Source organism: Salvelinus namaycush, unplaced genomic scaffold (assembly GCF_016432855.1).
Source record: "Salvelinus namaycush isolate Seneca unplaced genomic scaffold, SaNama_1.0 Scaffold1019, whole genome shotgun sequence".
Taxonomy (NCBI): Eukaryota; Metazoa; Chordata; class Actinopteri; order Salmoniformes; family Salmonidae; genus Salvelinus; species Salvelinus namaycush.
The window spans coordinates 12,382-32,856 of record NW_024057697.1 but is presented as its reverse complement, the minus strand read 5'-3'; the positions used below and the strand labels follow the sequence as shown (position 1 = coordinate 32,856).

The 20,475-nt window shown below is 43.7% G+C and overlaps 1 protein-coding gene across 1 annotated transcript; it reads right to left on the bottom strand.

The window, feature by feature from the left end:
• Positions 1-41: 41 nt before the first annotated feature.
• On the bottom strand, positions 42-8,909 carry LOC120035301 (serine protease 23-like). Its single transcript, XM_038982087.1, has 2 exons — positions 8,631-8,909; positions 42-2,111 (listed from the first exon to the last, which is right to left on the bottom strand). Exons 1-2 carry the CDS (start codon positions 8,666-8,668, stop codon positions 956-958), a joined length of 1,194 nt encoding a protein of 397 aa, XP_038838015.1. The 5' UTR covers positions 8,669-8,909; the 3' UTR covers positions 42-955.
• Between the last annotated feature and the right edge of the window lie 11,566 nt (positions 8,910-20,475).

Below are 20,475 nucleotides of genomic sequence, written 5' to 3'. Positions count from 1 at the left end.
TGTCCATGAGATCGTGTCGATAAGAGATGAAACCACAAAGACCCATTTGCAAAGCCGCATTTTATTCCAAAGCATTATAAAGTTGATATATATATATATATATTGCTGAACAATTGTTTTTAAAACAGAAAAATATCTCACCCATAAAGTTTGACAGTGCAGATCATGAGTAGGTGAAGGTCAGTATGACAGAGCCAACAGTGCTGCTACGCATCAAAGTGGCCTGTAGTGTTGTGTTTGGCCCAGCAGAGGGAGCTAGGGGTATTTTACTCGGGTCCATTTGAAACACCAACAGTTTGTACTGTGACAGTCTATACCTTGAGTTGACATGTTTGAAGAGCAGGGTAGCACCTTTGGTTGATGACAGGGTTACATTCATTGGTAATAACAGTTAAAGAGATGTCCCAGCAGAGCTCTGACAATCTATAGAATTAGCAGTGAAACTGCGTCTGGTTCTCCACCAATCTCTTACACATCTTCTTGTTCCTCCTTTTATTTCATCCTTTCAGTGCATTAAATGTTCTCTTCACCATCATGACACGTTGGTCCAGGGAGTCCCTGGCCAAAGCCTTCTTCTAAAGTTCAGTCATAAGACCTTTCAGTTGTGTTTCAAAGCACAGTGTTGATCATGCAGTAAGAAGGGCACGAATACATTTGAACATTTTATTTAATGTATGATGGAAAGGGTTAGTGAGGATGTATGTATGTACAGTAGGACTTCCTGGATGTAACTGTGAGTCGTTCTAGTTGTGTGTTGGGAGGATGTCTCTGCATGCAGAACGATGGATGTATTGCTAATGAAACAGTATTAATGATGAAGTGTGTACTGCATGTGTATGAATGACATGTCAACTTCACTTCCTCAGCAAGGGAAATGAAGACCCCCTTCACTTCCTCCTCCATCAATCCTCTGTGTGTGTGTGTACAGTATGTGCATGACATGTCCACCTCTTCCTCATCCTTCTCGGCAGTCTACATAGTTTCCTTTGATCCAGTAGCAGATCTGGGCGTATTTCAGAGGCGTCACCCTCACCGCCACGTTAAACTCCTGGGACGCCCCGTCTCGATCCACCCACTGGTGCCCTGAGAACACCCCGATCACCTTCCTCTCCCAGCGCCGCCTCCTCCGGTCCCACATACGAGCGTAGATCCCCGAGCCGCTGGCCCCGGGCTGGGCATCACAATGCTGGTAGAGAAGGTCCGGCGTCTCCTCTCCAGCCCGGCAGAACCGGTAGACCAGCTGGCCCGGCCGGTCGTTGTCATAGCCGGAGAACTGGACCCTGCGCCCGGGCAGTTGCTTCGCCGGTGGGGAGACGCCCAGCTTCATGTGGCGTCTTTTGTGGGCCTTCTTGAGCTCTAATAAGGCGTAGTCGTAGTCCATTCCGATGTCGTTGCCGTTGCCCTTGATCCAGCCTTTGGGCACGTGGGTGCGCTTGGCACGAATCCACTGGAACTTCATCTTATCCGGGGGTGACGGATGGGCGATGGATGCATTGGTGGCAGAGGCAGGATTGGGAGAGTCACGCTGCTTTGGCTTCAGGAAACCCACCCGGAGCTTTTGCGCCCCTTTCACGTAGTTCTTCCCGTCGTGGACGCAGTGGGCGGCGGTCAGAACGTGCCGGTCGCCCACCAGTGTTCCGGAACACCCGGTGGACAGCTTGACCGCTGCCGAAAATGGGTAGTTCAACAGGAAGTCTTGCCCTACGATGCTGAAACGCCCGTCATGGCCAAAGATCTGACGTTTGCGTCGGGAAGGCAGTGCCGGCGTGGTCTGGGGGCGGGCGGTGTACCCGTAGATCCCCACCGCGGTTTCGGTAAGGCGACCGTTGCTATGGAGCGTCTCGTATGACAGGATGCTACGCAGGTCCCAGTAGCTGGGGGGAAGAGCATTCTTGTGGCATTCTGGGTCACATGGGGAGGTGACGTCCAATCGGGCGTCAGCCTGGAAGTGGGGGGCGGGTCGGTCCTCTGTCACCTGGGGTAAGACCACGGGGACGCGCTGCAGGGGCCATTGGGGCTGGATAGGAGCCACTGGAGGGATGGAGAGGAGGAGGAAGAGGAGGGGAAGGGGGGATGGGATGGAGGGAAAAGAGGCCATGGAGGAGGGAGACCTAGAAGAGGAGAGAGGGAGAGGACAGGTGAGATGTGATGTCACTAAATACCTAGACAGGTGAGATCAAATCAAACTTTATTTGTCAAATGTGTGTAGACCTTACTGTGAAATGCTGACTGACAGGCCCTTAACCAACTATGCAGCTCAAGAACAGTTGAGAAAATATTTACCAAATAAACGAAAGTAAAAATTAACATAACAACCGAGTCAGTGTGCGGGGTACAGGTTAGTTGAGGTAATTTGTACACGTAGGTAGGGGTGAAGTGTGATGTCACTAAATACTACAGGTGAGATGTGGTGAGCTTGTAATACCTAGACAGGTGAGATGTGGTGAGCTAGTAATACCTAGACAGGTGAGATGTGGTGAGCTTGTAATACCTAGACAGGTGAGATGTGGTGAGCTAGTAATACCTAGACAGGTGAGATGTGGTGAGTCAGTAATACCTAGACAGGTGAGATGTGGTGAGCTAGTAATACCTAGACAGGTGAGATGTGGTGAGCTTGTAATACCTAGACAGGTGAGATGTGGTGAGCTAGTAATACCTAGACAGGTGAGATGTGGTGAGCTTGTAATACCTAGACAGGTGAGATGTGGTGAGCTAGTAATACCTAGACAGGTGAGATGTGGTGAGTCAGTAATACCTAGACAGGTGAGATGTGGTGAACTAGTAATACCTAGACAGGTGAGATGTGGTGAGTCAGTAATACCTAGACAGGTGAGATGTGGTGAGCTTGTAATACCTAGACAGGTGAGATGTGGTGAGCCAGTAATACCTAGACAGGTGAGATGTGGTGAGCTTGTAATACCTAGACAGGTGAGATGTGGTGAACTAGTAATACCTAGACAGGTGAGATGTGGTGAGCTAGTAATACCTAGACAGGTGAGATGTGGTGAGCTTGTAATACCTAGACAGGTGAGATGTGGTGAGCTAGTAATACCTAGACAGGTGAGATGTGGTGAACTAGTAATACCTAGACAGGTGAGATGTGGTGAACTAGTAATACCTAGACAGGTGAGATGTGGTGAGCTAGTAATACCTAGACAGGTGAGATGTGGTGAACTTGTAATACCTAGACAGGTGAGATGTGGTGAGTCAGTAATACCTAGACAGGTGAGATGTGGTGAACTAGTAATACCTAGACAGGTGAGATGTGGTGAGCTAGTAATACCTAGACAGGTGAGATGTGGTGAACTAGTAATACCTAGACAGGTGAGATGTGGTGAGCTAGTAATACCTAGACAGGTGAGATGTGGTGAGCTTGTAATACCTAGACAGGTGAGATGTGGTGAGCTAGTAATACCTAGACAGGTGAGATGTGGTGAGTCAGTAATACCTAGACAGGTGAGATGTGGTGAACTAGTAATACCTAGACAGGTGAGATGTGGTGAGTCAGTAATACCTAGACAGGTGAGATGTGGTGAGCTAGTAATACCTAGACAGGTGAGATGTGGTGAGCCAGTAATACCTAGACAGGTGAGATGTGGTGAGTCAGTAATACCTAGAGAGGTGAGATGTGGTGAGTCAGTAATACCTAGACAGGTGAGATGTGGTGAGTCAGTAATACCTAGACAGGTGAGATGTGGTGAGCTAGTAATACCTAGACAGGTGAGATGTGGTGAGCCAGTAATACCTAGACAGGTAAGATGTGGTGAGCTAGTAATACCTAGACAGGTGAGATGTGGTGAGCTAGTAATACCTAGACAGGTGAGATGTGGTGAGCCAGTAATACCTAGACAGGTGAGATGTGGTGAGTCAGTAATACCTAGACAGGTGAGATGTGGTGAGTCAGTAATACCTAGACAGGTGAGATGTGGTGAGTCAGTAATACCTAGACAGGTGATATGTGGTGAGTCAGTAATACCTAGACAGGTGAGATGTGGTGAGTCAGTAATACCTAGACAGGTGAGATGTGGTGAGTCAGTAATACCTAGACAGGTGAGATGTGGTGAGTCAGTAATACCTAGACAGGTGAGATGTGGTGAGTCAGTAATACCTAGACAGGTGAGATGTGGTGAACTAGTAATACCTAGACAGGTGAGATGTGGTGAGTCAGTAATACCTAGACAGGTGAGATGTGGTGAGTCAGTAATACCTAGACAGGTGAGATGTGGTGAGTCAGTAATACCTAGACAGGTGAGATGTGGTGAGTCTGTAATACCGAGACAGCTGAGATGTGGTGAGTCAGTAATACCTAGACAGGTGAGATGTGGTGAGCCAGTAATACCTAGACAGGTGAGATGTGGTGAGTCAGTAATACCTAGACAGGTGAGATGTGGTGAGCTAGTAATACCTAGACAGGTGAGATGTGGTGAGCCAGTAATACCTAGACAGGTGAGATGTGGTGAGTCAGTAATACCTAGACAGGTGAGATGTGGTGAGTCAGTAATACCTAGACAGGTGAGATGTGGTGAGTCAGTAATACCTAGACAGGTGAGATGTGGTGAGCCAGTAATATCTAGACAGCTGAGATGTGGTGAGTCAGTAATACCTAGACAGGTGAGATGTGGTGAGCCAAGTAATACCTAGACAGCTGAGATGTGGTGAGTCAGTAATACCTAGACAGCTGAGATGTGGTGAGTCAGTAATACCTAGACAGGTGAGATGTGGTGAGCTAGTAATACCTAGACAGGTGAGATGTGGTGAATCAGTAATACCTAGACAGGTGAGATGTGGTGAGCTAGTAATACCTAGACAGGTGAGATGTGGTGAGCCAGTAATACCTAGACAGGTGAGGTGTGGTGAGTCAGTAATATCTAGACAGCTGAGATGTGGTGAGTCAGTAATACCTAGACAGGTGAGATGTGGTGAGCTAGTAATACCTAGACAGGTGAGATGTGGTGAGTCAGTAATACCTAGACAGGTGAGATGTGGTGAGTCAGTAATACCTAGACAGGTGAGATGTGGTGAGTCAGTAATACCTAGACAGGTGAGATGTGGTGAGTCAGTAATACCTAGACAGGTGAGATGTGGTGAGCCAGTAATACCTAGACAGGTGAGATGTGGTGAGTCAGTAATACCTAGACAGGTGAGATGTGGTGAGTCAGTAATACCTAGACAGGTGAGATGTGGTGAGTCAGTAATACCTAGACAGGTGAGATGTGGTGAGTCAGTAATACCTAGACAGGTGAGATGTGGTGAGTCAGTAATACCTAGACAGGTGAGATGTGGTGAGTCAGTAATACCTAGACAGGTGAGATGTGGTGAGTCAGTAATACCTAGACAGGTGAGATGTGGTGAGTCAGTAATACATCAAGGGTCTTTCAGCTGATAAAACAGACCCTTCTCTCACTGTTACATATGATTTAGTGTTTGCTACTTCTTATACTAGTCATGCTGTCTATAGACACTGTAGTTCTGCTGCAGTGACCAGAGAGACCAGTAGTTCTGCTGCAGTGACCAGAGAGATCTGTAGTTCTGCTGCAGTGACCAGAGAGATCTGTAGTTCTGCTGCAGTGACCAGCGAGATCTGTAGTTCTGCTGCAGTGACCAGAGAGACCTGTAGTTCTGCTGCAGTGACCAGAAAGATCAGAGCCCTTCTGAATGTGACCGGATGTCTGGACCGTCAGTCACAGCGGCTGGGAAACATTCTCCAACCCAGACCCGGCGAGCCCTGCATCGTATTTTTAGCCACCAGACTGGGGAGGGGGGGAGGGGGTTGTGTGCACAAGGGACTAAGATTTCTGCCTTAGGAATTTGAGCTGTGGTGGAATTCGGCCAAGCAGTTACACAACTTCCACTGTTTTAATATGGCTTAAAAATGTCCTTCCCCTGAGGTTAAAGGTTAGAGGTCAGGTGCTCTCTTCAGCGCAGAGCAACGCTGGAGGAAAGTTCCAGAGGCTGGGAGGGTGAGGATGCTGTGTTCGCTGTGTCAAGTAGGAGGAAACTCTGATTACGTCCCAAATGGCACCCTATTCCCTATATAGTGCACTATTTTTTACCAGTTCTCTATGGGGTTCTGGTCAAAAGTAGTGCACTTCATATTGAATAGGGTACCATTTGGGATGTGCACTCTGTCTCTCAGTTGCCCCCAGTACAGACTGGAAGCAGGGACTGTATAGTAGTCTTTCAGTACAGACCGGAAGCAGGGACTGTATAGTAGTCTTTCAGTACAGACCGGAAGCAGGGACTGTATAGTAGTCTTTCAGTACAGACTGGAAGCAGGGACTGTATAGTAGTCTTTCAGTACAGACTGGAAGCAGGGACTGTATAGTAGTCTTTCAGTACAGACCGGAAGCAGGGACTGTATAGTAGTCTTTCAGTACAGACTGGAAGCAGGGACTGTATAGTAGTCTTTCAGTACAGACCGGAAGCAGGGACTGTATAGTAGTCTTTCAGTACAGACCGGAAGCAGGGACTGTATAGTAGTCTTTCAGTACAGACCGGAAGCAGGGACTGTATAGTAGTCTTTCAGTACAGACCGGAAGCAGGGACTGTATAGTAGTCTTTCAGTACAGACTGGAAGCAGGGACTGTATAGTAGTCTTTCAGTACAGACCGGAAGCAGGGACTGTATAGTAGTCTTTCAGTACAGACCGGAAGCAGGGACTGTATAGTAGTCTTTCAGTACAGACCGGAAGCAGGGACTGTATAGTAGTCTTTCAGTACAGACCGGAAGCAGGGACTGTATAGTAGTCTTTCAGTACAGACTGGAAGCAGGGACTGTATAGTAGTCTTTCAGTACAGACTGGAAGCAGGGACTGTATAGTAGTCTTTCAGTACAGACCGGAAGCAGGGACTGTATAGTAGTCTTTCAGTACAGACCGGAAGCAGGGACTGTATAGTAGTCTTTCAGTACAGACCGGAAGCAGGGACTGTATAGTAGTCTTTCAGTACAGACTGGAAGCAGGGACTGTATAGTAGTCTTTCAGTACAGACTGGAAGCTGGGACTGTATAGTAGTCTTTCAGTACAGACTGGAAGCAGGGACTGTATAGTAGTCTTTCAGTACAGACTGGAAGCAGGGACTGTATAGTAGTCTTTCAGTGCAGACTGGAAGCAGGGACTGTATAGTAGTCTTTCAGTGCAGACTGGAAGCAGGGACTGTATAGTCGTCTTTCAGTACAGACTGGAAGCAGGGACTGTATAGTAGTCTTTCAGTGCAGACTGGAAGCAGGGACTGTATAGTAGTCTTTCAGTACAGACTGGAAGCAGGGACTGTATAGTAGTCTTTCAGTACAGACTGGAAGCAGGGACTGTATAGTAGTATTTCAGTACAGACTGGAAGCAGGGACTGTATAGTAGTCTTTCAGTGCAGACTGGAAGCAGGGACTGTATAGTAGTCTTTCAGTACAGACCGGAAGCAGGGACTGTATAGTAGTCTTTCAGTACAGACCGGAAGCAGGGACTGTATAGTAGTCTTTCAGTACAGACCGGAAGCAGGGACTGTATAGTAGTCTTTCAGTACAGACCGGAAGCAGGGACTGTATAGTAGTCTTTCAGTACAGACCGGAAGCAGGGACTGTATAGTAGTCTTTCAGTACAGACTGGAAGCAGGGACTGTATAGTAGTCTTTCAGTGCAGACTGGAAGCAGGGACTGTATAGTAGTCTTTCAGTACAGACCGGAAGCAGGGACTGTATAGTAGTCTTTCAGTACAGACCGGAAGCAGGGACTGTATAGTAGTCTTTCAGTACAGACCGGAAGCAGGGACTGTATAGTAGTCTTTCAGTACAGACCGGAAGCAGGGACTGTATAGTAGTCTTTCAGTACAGACTGGAAGCAGGGACCCTATAGTAGTCTTTCAGTACAGACCGGAAGCAGGGACTGTATAGTAGTATATCATACTGGTTCTATCAACTAGATTTCTCCATAGGAATACAGCAGGCTGTAGGACAGTCTGCAGCAGGGGGGGTGGCTTGTCTGTGGTAAAAATGCTTAGGTTTGTAAAGCACGGTGGTAGGATCAGGCAACCAACCCCTAAAGTGATGGTTCATGAATAAACATGTAATAGCTTCCAATGAATGAAGTCATTCTGAATAAGAAAATGTGTATAAACTATAGCCAACAGTAGCCTACTTGCATCTATCTGTAGGCCTTCATGTCCTGGACAGTAGAATGTCCTGAACCTGTTTTATGAACAAACAAACGGGAAGTACTGGTTAAAACAGTATCTCTTCTCTTCTGATTATCTCTTATCTCCATGACGTCAGCCAATACTTTGGGGATCTTATGTATCGGTTAAATCGGTTAAATAACACGATAAAGAGTGACAATGATCTTTGCACTTTGTTATTTTAACAGATATCAACAAAGTGTCCAAAACACGAACGTTATTGCATTATAAATGTTGATGCAATTATGTTTCAACATCGCTCACATATGCCTATAGATATAAGTTTAAATCCGCTTGGGCATTAATTATTCCAGAACTTCTCAATGAGTCTCGCTCAGATGCTCCCCGTGCTCATTAGCCTACATTGGACGCCTGAATAGGTAATTATATAGGAGTGATGGTGATGAATAATAACCTAGATTACGCAGACATGAAATAATAGGCTATAAAAGGTGAACATCCTTACCCACTGAGCGCTTCTCCCCACTTACGCTTGGTTTGCATTGACAAGTGGCACGCGATGGGGGTCTGGGGAAACTGCGGTTGTTGCTGCTACCGCGCGAACATCAGAGGGGTATCGGTACGATAACGCGGGTGCTGCGAAGGGGTGGAAGTAAAACTAGTCCTTTCAAAAAGTAGATCCTTACATCAGGAGAGAGGAGGTCGACGCTCCTCCATTGGAACAGGCGCTCGCTCGGTGGATTCTAACCGGAGTTTAATGACCACCAGCGAAAGCTACTGTCTCTGCTATAACTGGCTCGGTCACGTGATTGATGATATTTTGCTTGTCATTTGCATGGCAACGATTTAAACGCTGACAAACGATATCAGAGATGAGGAAACTATTTGTTGTTGGTTTATTTATGAACCTTCACCAGTGAACATTCAGTTACAGTATGACCCATGTCATCATCATCATCATCATCAATCATCATAATTCTTTGTACCTGTTAGTGTTTTCCGATTATGATTTTGTGATACTGAATGTGAAGCTGGAGTTCGTGCCCTGCAGTGTTAAAACAATTAGGGTGTGGACTGGAGGAATGGAGAAAGAGAATGAGAGAAGAATAGAGAGAGCAAAGGTGAGGAAGAGTGAAGAATAAGAGGAGCAGGAGAAGGGAGGGTGGAGTACATAGCAGGAGAAGGGAGGGAGGAGTACATAGCAGGAGAAGGGAGGGAGGAGTACATAGCAGGAGAAGGGAGGGAGGGGTACATAGCAGGAGATGGGAGGGAGGAGTACATAGCAGGAGATGGGAGGGAGGAGTACATAGCAGGAGAAGGGAGGGAGGAGTACATAGCAGGAGAAGGGAGGGAGGAGTACATAGCAGGAGAAGGGAGGGAGGAGTACATAGCAGGAGAAGGGAGGGAGGAGTACGTAGCAGGAGAAGGGAGGGAGGATACATAGCAGGAGAAGGGAGGGAGGAATACATAGCAGGAGAAGGGAGGGAGGAATACATAGCAGGAGAAGGGAGGGAGGAGTACATAGCAGGAGAAGGGAGGGAGGAGTACATAGCAGAGGCATTAGATGAAAGACTTCTCTGTGTTCTAGAACTGTCTCTGTCTCCATGGTAGCGCTGAAGACTGCATACTGCAATCCCAAGCTTCTATTGTCACCCACCTACTCCTAGTTACTGCTCTGTCACAACACGCACACACACTCTGGCAGGACACCCACACACGGACCGAAGCACGCACGCACGCACGCACGCACACACACACACACACTCCTAACTCACAGATTTGGCAGGACACGCACATTCCTCTCTGCGCACACACACACACACACACCCACACACACAAAGCAGAATCTGCAGAGTCCTTCAGATACATATTATACACACACAACACACAAACACACAACTGTTGTTTTACGACCAGCAACAGTGTGCGTATGTTTGCCCAAGTTCGGCAGGCACACTTTCTTGGTTTCAGGTGTTAGTCTCCGTGACAGTCAACACACAGCAGGGTTTCTCCAACTGTACTACCCACATGTTGCCCTTCTGGCCTGAATCCAGAACTAAAACTACATTTACAATGACAACAAGGTCATAAAACTGAACACACAGTTTACAGAGGTGTAAAGTGTTGTTTATTACAGAATCATGGTATCGTTACCCATATCTAGTGGTGTTTATAACAGTATCATACTGTAGTTACCCATATCTAGTGTTTATAACAGTATCATACTGTCGTTACCCATATCTAGTGGTGTTTATACAGTATCATACTGTCGTTACCCATATCTAGTGGTGTTTATACAGTATCATACTGTAGTTACCCATATCTAGTGGTGTTTATACAGTATCATACTGTCGTTACCCATATCTAGTGGTGTTTATACAGTATCATACTGTAGTTACCCATATCTAGTGGTGTTTATACAGTATCATACTGTAGTTACCCATATCTAGTGGTGTTTATACAGTATCATACTGTAGTTACCCATATCTAGTGGTGTTTATACAGTATCATACTGTAGTTACCCATATCTAGTGGTGATTATACAGTATCATACTGTAGTTACCCATATCTAGTGGTGTTTATACAGTATCATACTGTAGTTACCCATATCTAGTGGTGTTTATACAGTATCATACTGTCGTTACCCATATCTAGTGTTTATAACAGTATCATACTGTCGTTACCCATATCTAGTGGTGTTTATACAGTATCATACTGTAGTTACCCATATCTAGTGGTGTTTATACAGTATCATACTGTCGTTACCCATATCTAGTGTTTATAACAGTATCATACTGTAGTTACCCATATCTAGTGGTGTTTATAACAGTATCATACTGTCGTTACCCATATCTAGTGGTGTTTATACAGTATCATACTGTAGTTACCCATATCTAGTGGTGTTTATAACAGTATCATACTGTCGTTAACCATATCTAGTGTTTATAACAGTATCATACTGTAGTTACCCATATCTAGTGGTGTTTATACAGTATCATACTGTAGTTACCCATATCTAGTGGTGTTTATACAGTATCATACTGTAGTTACCCATATCTAGTGGTGTTTATACAGTATCATACTGTAGTTACCCATATCTAGTGTTTATAACAGTATCATACTGTCGTTACCCATATCTAGTGTTTATAACAGTATCATACTGTCGTTACCCATATCTAGTGTTTATAACAGTATCATACTGTAGTTACCCATATCTAGTGGTGTTTATACAGTATCATACTGTAGTTACCCATATCTAGTAGTGTTTATAACAGTATCATACTGTAGTTACCCATATCTAGTGGTTTATAACAGTATCATACTGTAGTTACCCATATCTAGTGGTGTTTATACAGTATCATACTGTAGTTACCCATATCTAGTGGTGTTTATACAGTATCATACTGTAGTTACCCATATCTAGTGGTGTTTATACAGTATCATACTGTAGTTACCCATATCTAGTGGTGTTTATAACAGTATCATACTGTCGTTACCCATATCTAGTGTTTATAACAGTATCATACTGTAGTTACCCATATCTAGTGGTTTATACAGTATCATACTGTAGTTACCCATATCTAGTGGTGTTTATACAGTATCATACTGTAGTTACCCATATCTAGTGGTGTTTATACAGTATCATACTGTAGTTACCCATATCTAGTGGTGTTTATAACAGTATCATACTGTCGTTACCCATATCTAGTGGTGTTTATACAGTATCATACTGTAGTTACCCATATCTAGTGGTGTTTATAACAGTATCATACTGTAGGTACCCATATCTAGTGGTGTTTATACAGTATCATACTGTAGTTACCCATATCTAGTGTTTATAACAGTATCATACTGTAGTTACCCATATCTAGTGGTGTTTATAACAGTATCATACTGTCGTTACCCATATCTAGTGGTGTTTATACAGTATCATACTGTAGTTACCCATATCTAGTGGTGTTTATAACAGTATCATACTGTAGTTACCCATATCTAGTGGTGTTTATACAGTATCATACTGTAGTTACCCATATCTAGTGTTTATAACAGTATCATACTGTAGTTACCCATATCTAGTGGTGTTTATACAGTATCATACTGTAGTTACCCATATCTAGTGGTGTTTATACAGTATCATACTGTAGTTACCCATATCTAGTGGTGTTTATACAGTATCATACTGTAGTTACCCATATCTAGTGGTGTTTATACAGTATCATACTGTAGTTACCCATATCTAGTGGTGTTTATAACAGTATCATACTATCGTTACCCATATCTAGTGTTTATAACAGTATCATACTGTAGTTACCCATATCTAGTGGTGTTTATACAGTATCATACTGTCGTTACCCATATCTAGTGTTTATAACAGTATCATACTGTAGTTACCCATATCTAGTGGTGTTTATACAGTATCATACTGTAGTTACCCATATCTAGTGGTGTTTATACAGTATCATACTGTCGTTACCCATATCTACTAGTGTTTATAACAGTATCATACTGTAGTTACCCATATCTAGTGGTGTTTATACAGTATCATACTGTAGTTACCCATATCTAGTGGTGTTTATACAGTATCATACTGTAGTTAACCATATCTAGTGGTGTTTATAACAGTATCATACTGTAGTTACCCATATCTAGTGTTTATAACAGTATCATACTATCGTTACCCATATCTAGTGGTGTTTATACAGTATCATACTGTCGTTACCCATATCTAGTGGTTTATACAGTATCATACTGTAGTTACCCATATCTAGTGGTGTTTATACAGTATCATACTGTAGTACCCATATCTAGTAGGTGTTTATAACAGTATCATACTGTCGTTACCCATATCTAGTGGTGTTTATACAGTATCATACTGTAGTTACCCATATCTAGTGGTGTTTATAACAGTATCATACTGTAGTTACCCATATCTAGTGGTGTTTATAACAGTATCATACTGTAGTTACCCATATCTAGTGGTGTTTATAACAGTATCATACTGTCGTTACCCATATCTAGTGGTGTTTATACAGTATCATACTGTAGTTACCCATATCTAGTGGTGTTTATACAGTATCATACTGTCGTTACCCATATCTAGTGGTGTTTATACAGTATCATACTGTCGTTACCCATATCTAGTGGTGTTTATACAGTATCATACTGTCATTATCCATATCTAGTGGTGTTTATACAGTATCATACTGTAGACCATATCTAGTGGTGTTTATACAGTATCATACTGTCATTATCCATATCTAGTGGTGTTTATACAGTATCATACTGTCGTTACCCATATCTAGTGGTGTTTATAACAGTATCATACTGTCGTTACCCATATCTAGTGGTGTTTATACAGTATCATACTGTAGTTACCCATATCTAGTGGTGTTTATAACAGTATCATACTGTCGTTACCCATATCTAGTGTTTATAACAGTATCATACTGTAGTTACCCATATCTAGTGGTGTTTATACAGTATCATACTGTCGTTACCCATATCTAGTGGTGTTTATACAGTATCATACTGTCGTTACCCATATCTAGTGGTGTTTATACAGTATCATACTGTAGTTACCCATATCTAGTGGTGTTTATAACAGTATCATACTGTAGTTACCCATATCTAGTGTTTATAACAGTATCATACTGTAGTTACCCATATCTAGTGTTTATAACAGTATCATACTGTAGTTACCCATATCTAGTGTTTATAACAGTATCATACTGTAGTTACCCATATCTAGTGGTGTTTATAACAGTATCATACTGTCGTTACCCATATCTAGTGGTGTTTATAACAGTATCATACTGTCGTTACCCATATCTAGTGGTGTTTATAACAGTATCATACTGTCGTTACCCATATCTAGTGGTGTTTATAACAGTATCATACTGTCGTTACCCATATCTAGTGTTTATAACAGTATCATACTGTAGTTACCCATATCTAGTGGTGTTTATAACAGTATCATACTGTAGTTACCCATATCTAGTGGTGTTTATACAGTATCATACTGTAGTTACCCATATCTAGTGGTGTTTATACAGTATCATACTGTCGTTACCCATATCTAGTGGTGTTTATACAGTATCATACTGTCGTTACCCATATCTAGTAGTGTTTATACAGTATCATACTGTAGTTACCCATATCTAGTAGTGTTTATACAGTATCATACTGTAGTTACCCATATCTAGTGGTGTTTATAACAGTATCATACTGTCGTTACCCATATCTAGTGGTGTTTATACAGTATCATACTTTCGTTACCCATATCTAGTGGTGTTTATAACAGTATCATACTGTCGTTACCCATATCTAGTGGTGTTTATACAGTATCATACTGTAGTTACCCATATCTAGTGGTGTTTATACAGTATCATACTGTCGTTACCCATATCTAGTAGTGTTTATACAGTATCATACTGTAGTTACCCATATCTAGTAGTGTTTATAACAGTATCATACTGTAGTTACCCATATCTAGTGGTGTTTATACAGTATCATACTGTCGTTACCCATATCTAGTGGTGTTTATACAGTATCATACTGTAGTTACCCATATCTAGTGGTGTTTATACAGTATCATACTGTAGTTACCCATATCTAGTAGTGTTTATAACAGTATCATACTGTAGTTACCCATATCTAGTGGTGTTTATAACAGTATCATACTGTAGTTACCCATATCTAGTGGTGTTTATACAGTATCATACTGTCGTTACCCATATCTAGTGGTGTTTATACAGTATCATACTGTCGTTACCCATATCTAGTGGTGTTTATACAGTATCATACTGTAGTTACCCATATCTAGTAGTGTTTATAACAGTATCATACTGTAGTTACCCATATCTAGTGGTGTTTATACAGTATCATACTGTAGTTACCCATATCTAGTGGTGTTTATACAGTATCATACTGTAGTTACCCATATCTAGTGGTGTTTATACAGTATCATACTGTAGTTACCCATATCTAGTGGTGTTTATAACAGTATCATACTGTAGTTACCCATATCTAGTGGTGTTTATACAGTATCATACTGTCGTTACCCATATCTAGTGGTGTTTATACAGTATCATACTGTCGTTACCCATATCTAGTGGTGTTTATACAGTATCATACTGTCGTTACCCATATCTAGTGGTGTTTATACAGTATCATACTGTAGTTACCCATATCTAGTAGTGTTTATAACAGTATCATACTGTAGTTACCCATATCTAGTGGTGTTTATAACAGTATCATACTGTAGTTACCCATATCTAGTGGTGTTTATACAGTATCATACTGTCGTTACCCATATCTAGTAGTGTTTATACAGTATCATACTGTAGTTACCCATATCTAGTGGTGTTTATACAGTATCATACTGTCGTTACCCATATCTAGTGGTGTTTATACAGTATCATACTGTAGTTACCCATATCTAGTGGTGTTTATACAGTATCATACTGTAGTTACCCATATCTAGTAGTGTTTATAACAGTATCATACTGTAGTTACCCATATCTAGTGGTGTTTATAACAGTATCATACTGTAGTTACCCATATCTAGTGGTGTTTATAACAGTATCATACTGTAGTTACCCATATCTAGTGGTGTTTATACAGTATCATACTGTAGTTACCCATATCTAGTGGTGTTTATACAGTATCATACTGTCGTTACCCATATCTAGTGGTGTTTATACAGTATCATACTGTCGTTACCCATATCTAGTAGTGTTTATACAGTATCATACTGTAGTTACCCATATCTAGTAGTGTTTATAACAGTATCATACTGTAGTTACCCATATCTAGTGGTGTTTATACAGTATCATACTGTCGTTACCCATATCTAGTGGTGTTTATACAGTATCATACTTTCGTTACCCATATCTAGTGGTGTTTATACAGTATCATACTGTCGTTACCCATATCTAGTGGTGTTTATACAGTATCATACTGTAGTTACCCATATCTAGTGGTGTTTATACAGTATCATACTGTAGTTACCCATATCTAGTGGTGTTTATAACAGTATCATACTGTCGTTACCCATATCTAGTGGTGTTTATACAGTATCATACTGTAGTTACCCATATCTAGTGGTGTTTATAACAGTATCATACTGTAGTTACCCATATCTAGTGGTGTTTATACAGTATCATACTGTAGTTACCCATATCTAGTGGTGTTTATACAGTATCATACTGTAGTTACCCATATCTAGTGGTGTTTATACAGTATCATACTGTAGTTACCCATATCTATCTAGTGTTTATAACAGTATCATACAGTCGTTACCCATTTCTAGCGGTGTTTATATTGTAACACAGACAAGTTGTCACATCGTACCAGCTGTCTGTTTGAGATGAATCATAACCACATATACGTTTTGATTTAATTAGGATCTTTTTTTAATCAAATGCACACAACTGTTGATCTCATAAAGGCTGGGCTTGCGGTTTCTGATCAGTTCAATATGCAATGAATATGCCTGATCGCCGTTGAAGCATCTAAGATGTGTGGATGTTGAATAACTGCAGAGCCGCAGGAAAACTACCATGACGTTTCAGTCCAATATGCAATGATTGTTTATAGTTAAAGCATCAGAGAAGTTGAGGACAATAGGTGGAGCCACATCCCCCAGTCAAGACCATGAGTCAGGCATGATTCAGGGCCACCAGAGAGCATGGTGTCATATTGTTGGAGAGGTAGCCAGCACCAGAGAGCATGGTGCCATATTGTTGAAGAGGTAGCCAGCACCAGAGAGCATGGTGCCATATTGTTGGAGAGGTAGCCAGCACCAGAGAGCATGGTGCCATATTGTTGAAGAGGTAGCCAGCACCAGAGAGCATGGTGTCATATTGTTGAAGAGGTAGCCAGCACCAGAGAGCATGGTGCCATATTGTTGAAGAGGTAGCCAGCACCAGAGAGCATGGTGCCATATTGTTGGAGAGGTAGCCAGCACCAGAGAGCATGGTGCCATATTGTTGGAGAGGTAGCCAGCACCAGAGAGCATGGTGCCATATTGTTGGAGAGGTAGCCAGCACCAGAGAGCATGGTGCCATATTGTTGGAGAGGTAGCCAGCACCAGAGAGCATGGTGTCATATTGTTGAAGATGTAGCCAGCACCAGAGAGCATGGTGTCATATTGTTGGAGAGGTAGCCAGCACCAGAGAGCATGGTGCCATATTGTTGGAGAGGTAGCCAGCACCAGAGAGCATGGTGTCATATTGTTGGAGAGGTAGCCAGCACCAGAGAGCATGGTGCCATATTGTTGGAGAGGTAGCCAGCACCAGAGAGCATGGTGCCATATTGTTGGAGCGGTAGCCAGCACCAGAGAGCATGGTGCCATATTGTTGAAGAGGTAGCCAGGACCAAGGAGGTTCACACCGTTATAGATGGGTGAACAGGGCTCTGAGATCGATGCACACACGGGCACACATAAACGAGCGCACACACAGACACACATAAACAAACGCGTGTTCATGCACGCATGCACATACACAAACACACAAACACACATCCAACAATGTGAGAGCATGGAGATAGTTGGGTGAACTGGCTCTGTGAACACACACACCCACACAACAATGTGAGAGCATGGAGATAGTTGGGTGAACTGGCTCTGTGAACACACACACCCACACAACAATGCAGCGACATGGTCCTGGGTGAACTGTGTTCTGTCTGTGAGTGATTAGTAATCAGGTTGTTGGCCAGGTCCAGGGTGTGTTCTACTCTACATCGCACGCTGGACCACCAAACAATGACACTTCCTATCCTGCTCCCCCTCTGTATCTCTGTCTCCTGCTCTCTCTCTCTCTCCCCCCTTTCTCTTTCCCTCTATCAATCACTCTCCCTTCGCTCTCTTTCTCTCTCTTCCCCTCTTTCTCTCTCTTTCCCTCTCTCTCGCTTTCTCTCTCTTTCCCTCGCTCTTTCTCTCTCTCTCTCTCGCTCTTTCTCTCTCTCTCTCTCTCTCTCTCTCTCTCTCTCTCTCTCTCCCCCACTCTTTCTCTCTCCCCCCGCTCTTTCTCTCTCACTCACTCACTCACTCACTCACTCTCTCTCTCTCTCTCTCTCTCTCTCGCTCTCTCGCTCTCTCTCTCTCAGTTTACTGTGTAACTGGGTCAGCAGCCCTGCCAACTGAGCCTAACCCCCATTCACTCCCAACGCCAATTCTACAGCCTTGGACAGCGCTGACCTCTGTGAGGCCTTGAATTAAGTATTCAAATACACAATAATATTCATTCATGGTTGGACTTCTGCATCATAGAAAGTGTAAGTGGGCCTCCGTTGGTTAGCAACGTTGACTACAGTATGCAAAATGAGTCATCACTATGTTCGATAAAAATCTCCATGATATTTTTGGTTGAATCTAAAGGGGTTGAGTGTGTATCTCTGACACAGCCTGTGTGTTTGTTCATTTGTTTGTGTGTGTTTGTGATGTTGTTTGTCCTCAATCCAATCACATGTCCTGAGTTATAACGAGTATTCTCTGCAGCTGGATCAGTAGACAGACTAGGAGACAGGCAGCCTAGGAGACTGGCAGACTAGGAGACAGGCGGATTAGGAGACAGACGGACTAGGAGACTGGCAGACTAGGAGACAGGCAGACTAGGAGACAGATGGACTAGGAGACAGGCAGACTAGGAGATAGGCAGACTAGGAGACAGACGGACTAGGAGACAGGCAGACTAGGAGACAGGCAGACTAGGAGACAGGCGGACTAGGAGACAGGCGGACTAGGAGACAGGTGGACTAGGAGACAGGCGGACTAGGGGACAGGTGGACTAGGAGACAGGCAGACTAGGAGACAGGCAGACTAGGAGACAGGCAGACTAGGAGACAGGCAGACTAGGAGACAGGCAGACTAGGAGACAGGTAGACTAGGAGACAGACGGACTAGGAGACAGCCAGACAACCTCATTTGGCCAATGGGAGAAAGGTTATTTGAATGGGCTGACATGGTGAGAGATGCTGTTTGTTTTGAGTTGTTATGAAAGAGGCCATCTTGTTTGAGCTAATGGTTTGTCGTTGCCACGGGGACACACATTCTCCAGAGTGGTGTTCATGTCCATTTTTCCCCTCCTCTTCATTCTCCCCACAGAGCTGAACTGAGCAGACACAATCAAACAAGTGTGATGCTGGATTCCCCTCTCTGTGTATCTCTATCTCTCCCTCTCCCCTTTCCCTCCCTCCTCTTCACTCTTCCCTCACTCCCTCAATCCCTCTCCCCTTTCCCTCCCTCCTCTTCACTCTTCCCTCAATCCCTCTCCCCGTCTCTCTCCCTCTCTCTCTTTTCCTCTCTCTGTCTCCCCCTCGCCCCCCTCTCTCTCTCTCCCCCTCCTGCTCTTTCTCTCTATCTCTTCATCTCTCTCTCTCTCTCCCTCCCGCTCTTTCTCTGTCTCTCTTTCTTTCTCCCCCTCTTTCTCCCTCTCCCTCCCTCTCTCTCTTTCTCTATTTCTCCCTCCCTCTCTCTCTCTCTATCCCTCCATGTCTGTCCATCCCATCATCTGTCCTCTTTCTCTCTCTCCGTCTCTCTCTCCCTCCTCACTCCCTTCTTCCCTCTCTCCTTCCTTGTTTGTCCATCCCCTCCTGTGTCCTCCCACTGATCCTTCCATCCTCTTGTTCTCCCCTGGCAATGAGAGAAACAGCTGTTCAAGAATCACAAGACCCGTTGGAAAAGTAGAACATTCGCTGTGAAATCAGGGGGAATGCAAACGTTGAAATGGGAGAATGACTGTAAGCGAGGTTAACTATCCAAAACAATGGAGTGTGAGAGGAGGTCCACCAAGTCGAGAGCAAGCTGTTTCCCCGCTAGTCTGATCTGAAGGGTCTGCGTACCAAATGGCACCCTATTCCCTATTTAGTACACTACTTTTGACCCAAAGGAGGGAGTAGGGGGCCATTTGGGACATACAGGGTGTTGATCTCTGAGCTGGTCCAAATGGTTGGAGGGTCACGGGAAAGGAAACGTCTGTTCTCTGCGTGACTAGCAGGGTAATCCTATCTGACTAAGGTGGTTGTGTTTCATTAGTTGTCGTTCCTATGGGTTCCTGTTAAGTGTCTCACAGCCTTCAGTGTTGCTGAATCTTTCATCTGGACCGCAGGCTGAGAAGCGGTGCTGCCTACTCCTTGGTAAATAAGAGTTGATATTAAAACGGACACTTCAGAACTGACTGAGTAGATAGAGGGTGTATCCGCAATGGCACCCTGTTCCCCATATAGTACACTACTTTTGAAGAGAGTGCTATGGGTCCTGGTCCAATGTAGTGCACTATGTAGGGTATCTGGTGCCATTTGAGGACCGGTCAGCAACATTTCACGGACCAGAGTTGGGGTGGGTC

What these genes read in the sequence shown, in the direction of transcription:
- LOC120035301 (XM_038982087.1), bottom strand. Translation starts at nt 8,668, where the DNA reads ATGCAAACCAAGCGTAAGTGGGGAGAAGCGCTCAGTGG. An exon ending in TGGGGAGAAGCGCTCAGTGG is followed by an intron (nt 2,112 to 8,630) that starts GTAAGGATGTTC and finishes CTCCTCTTCTAG; the next exon opens with GTCTCCCTCCTCCATGGCCT.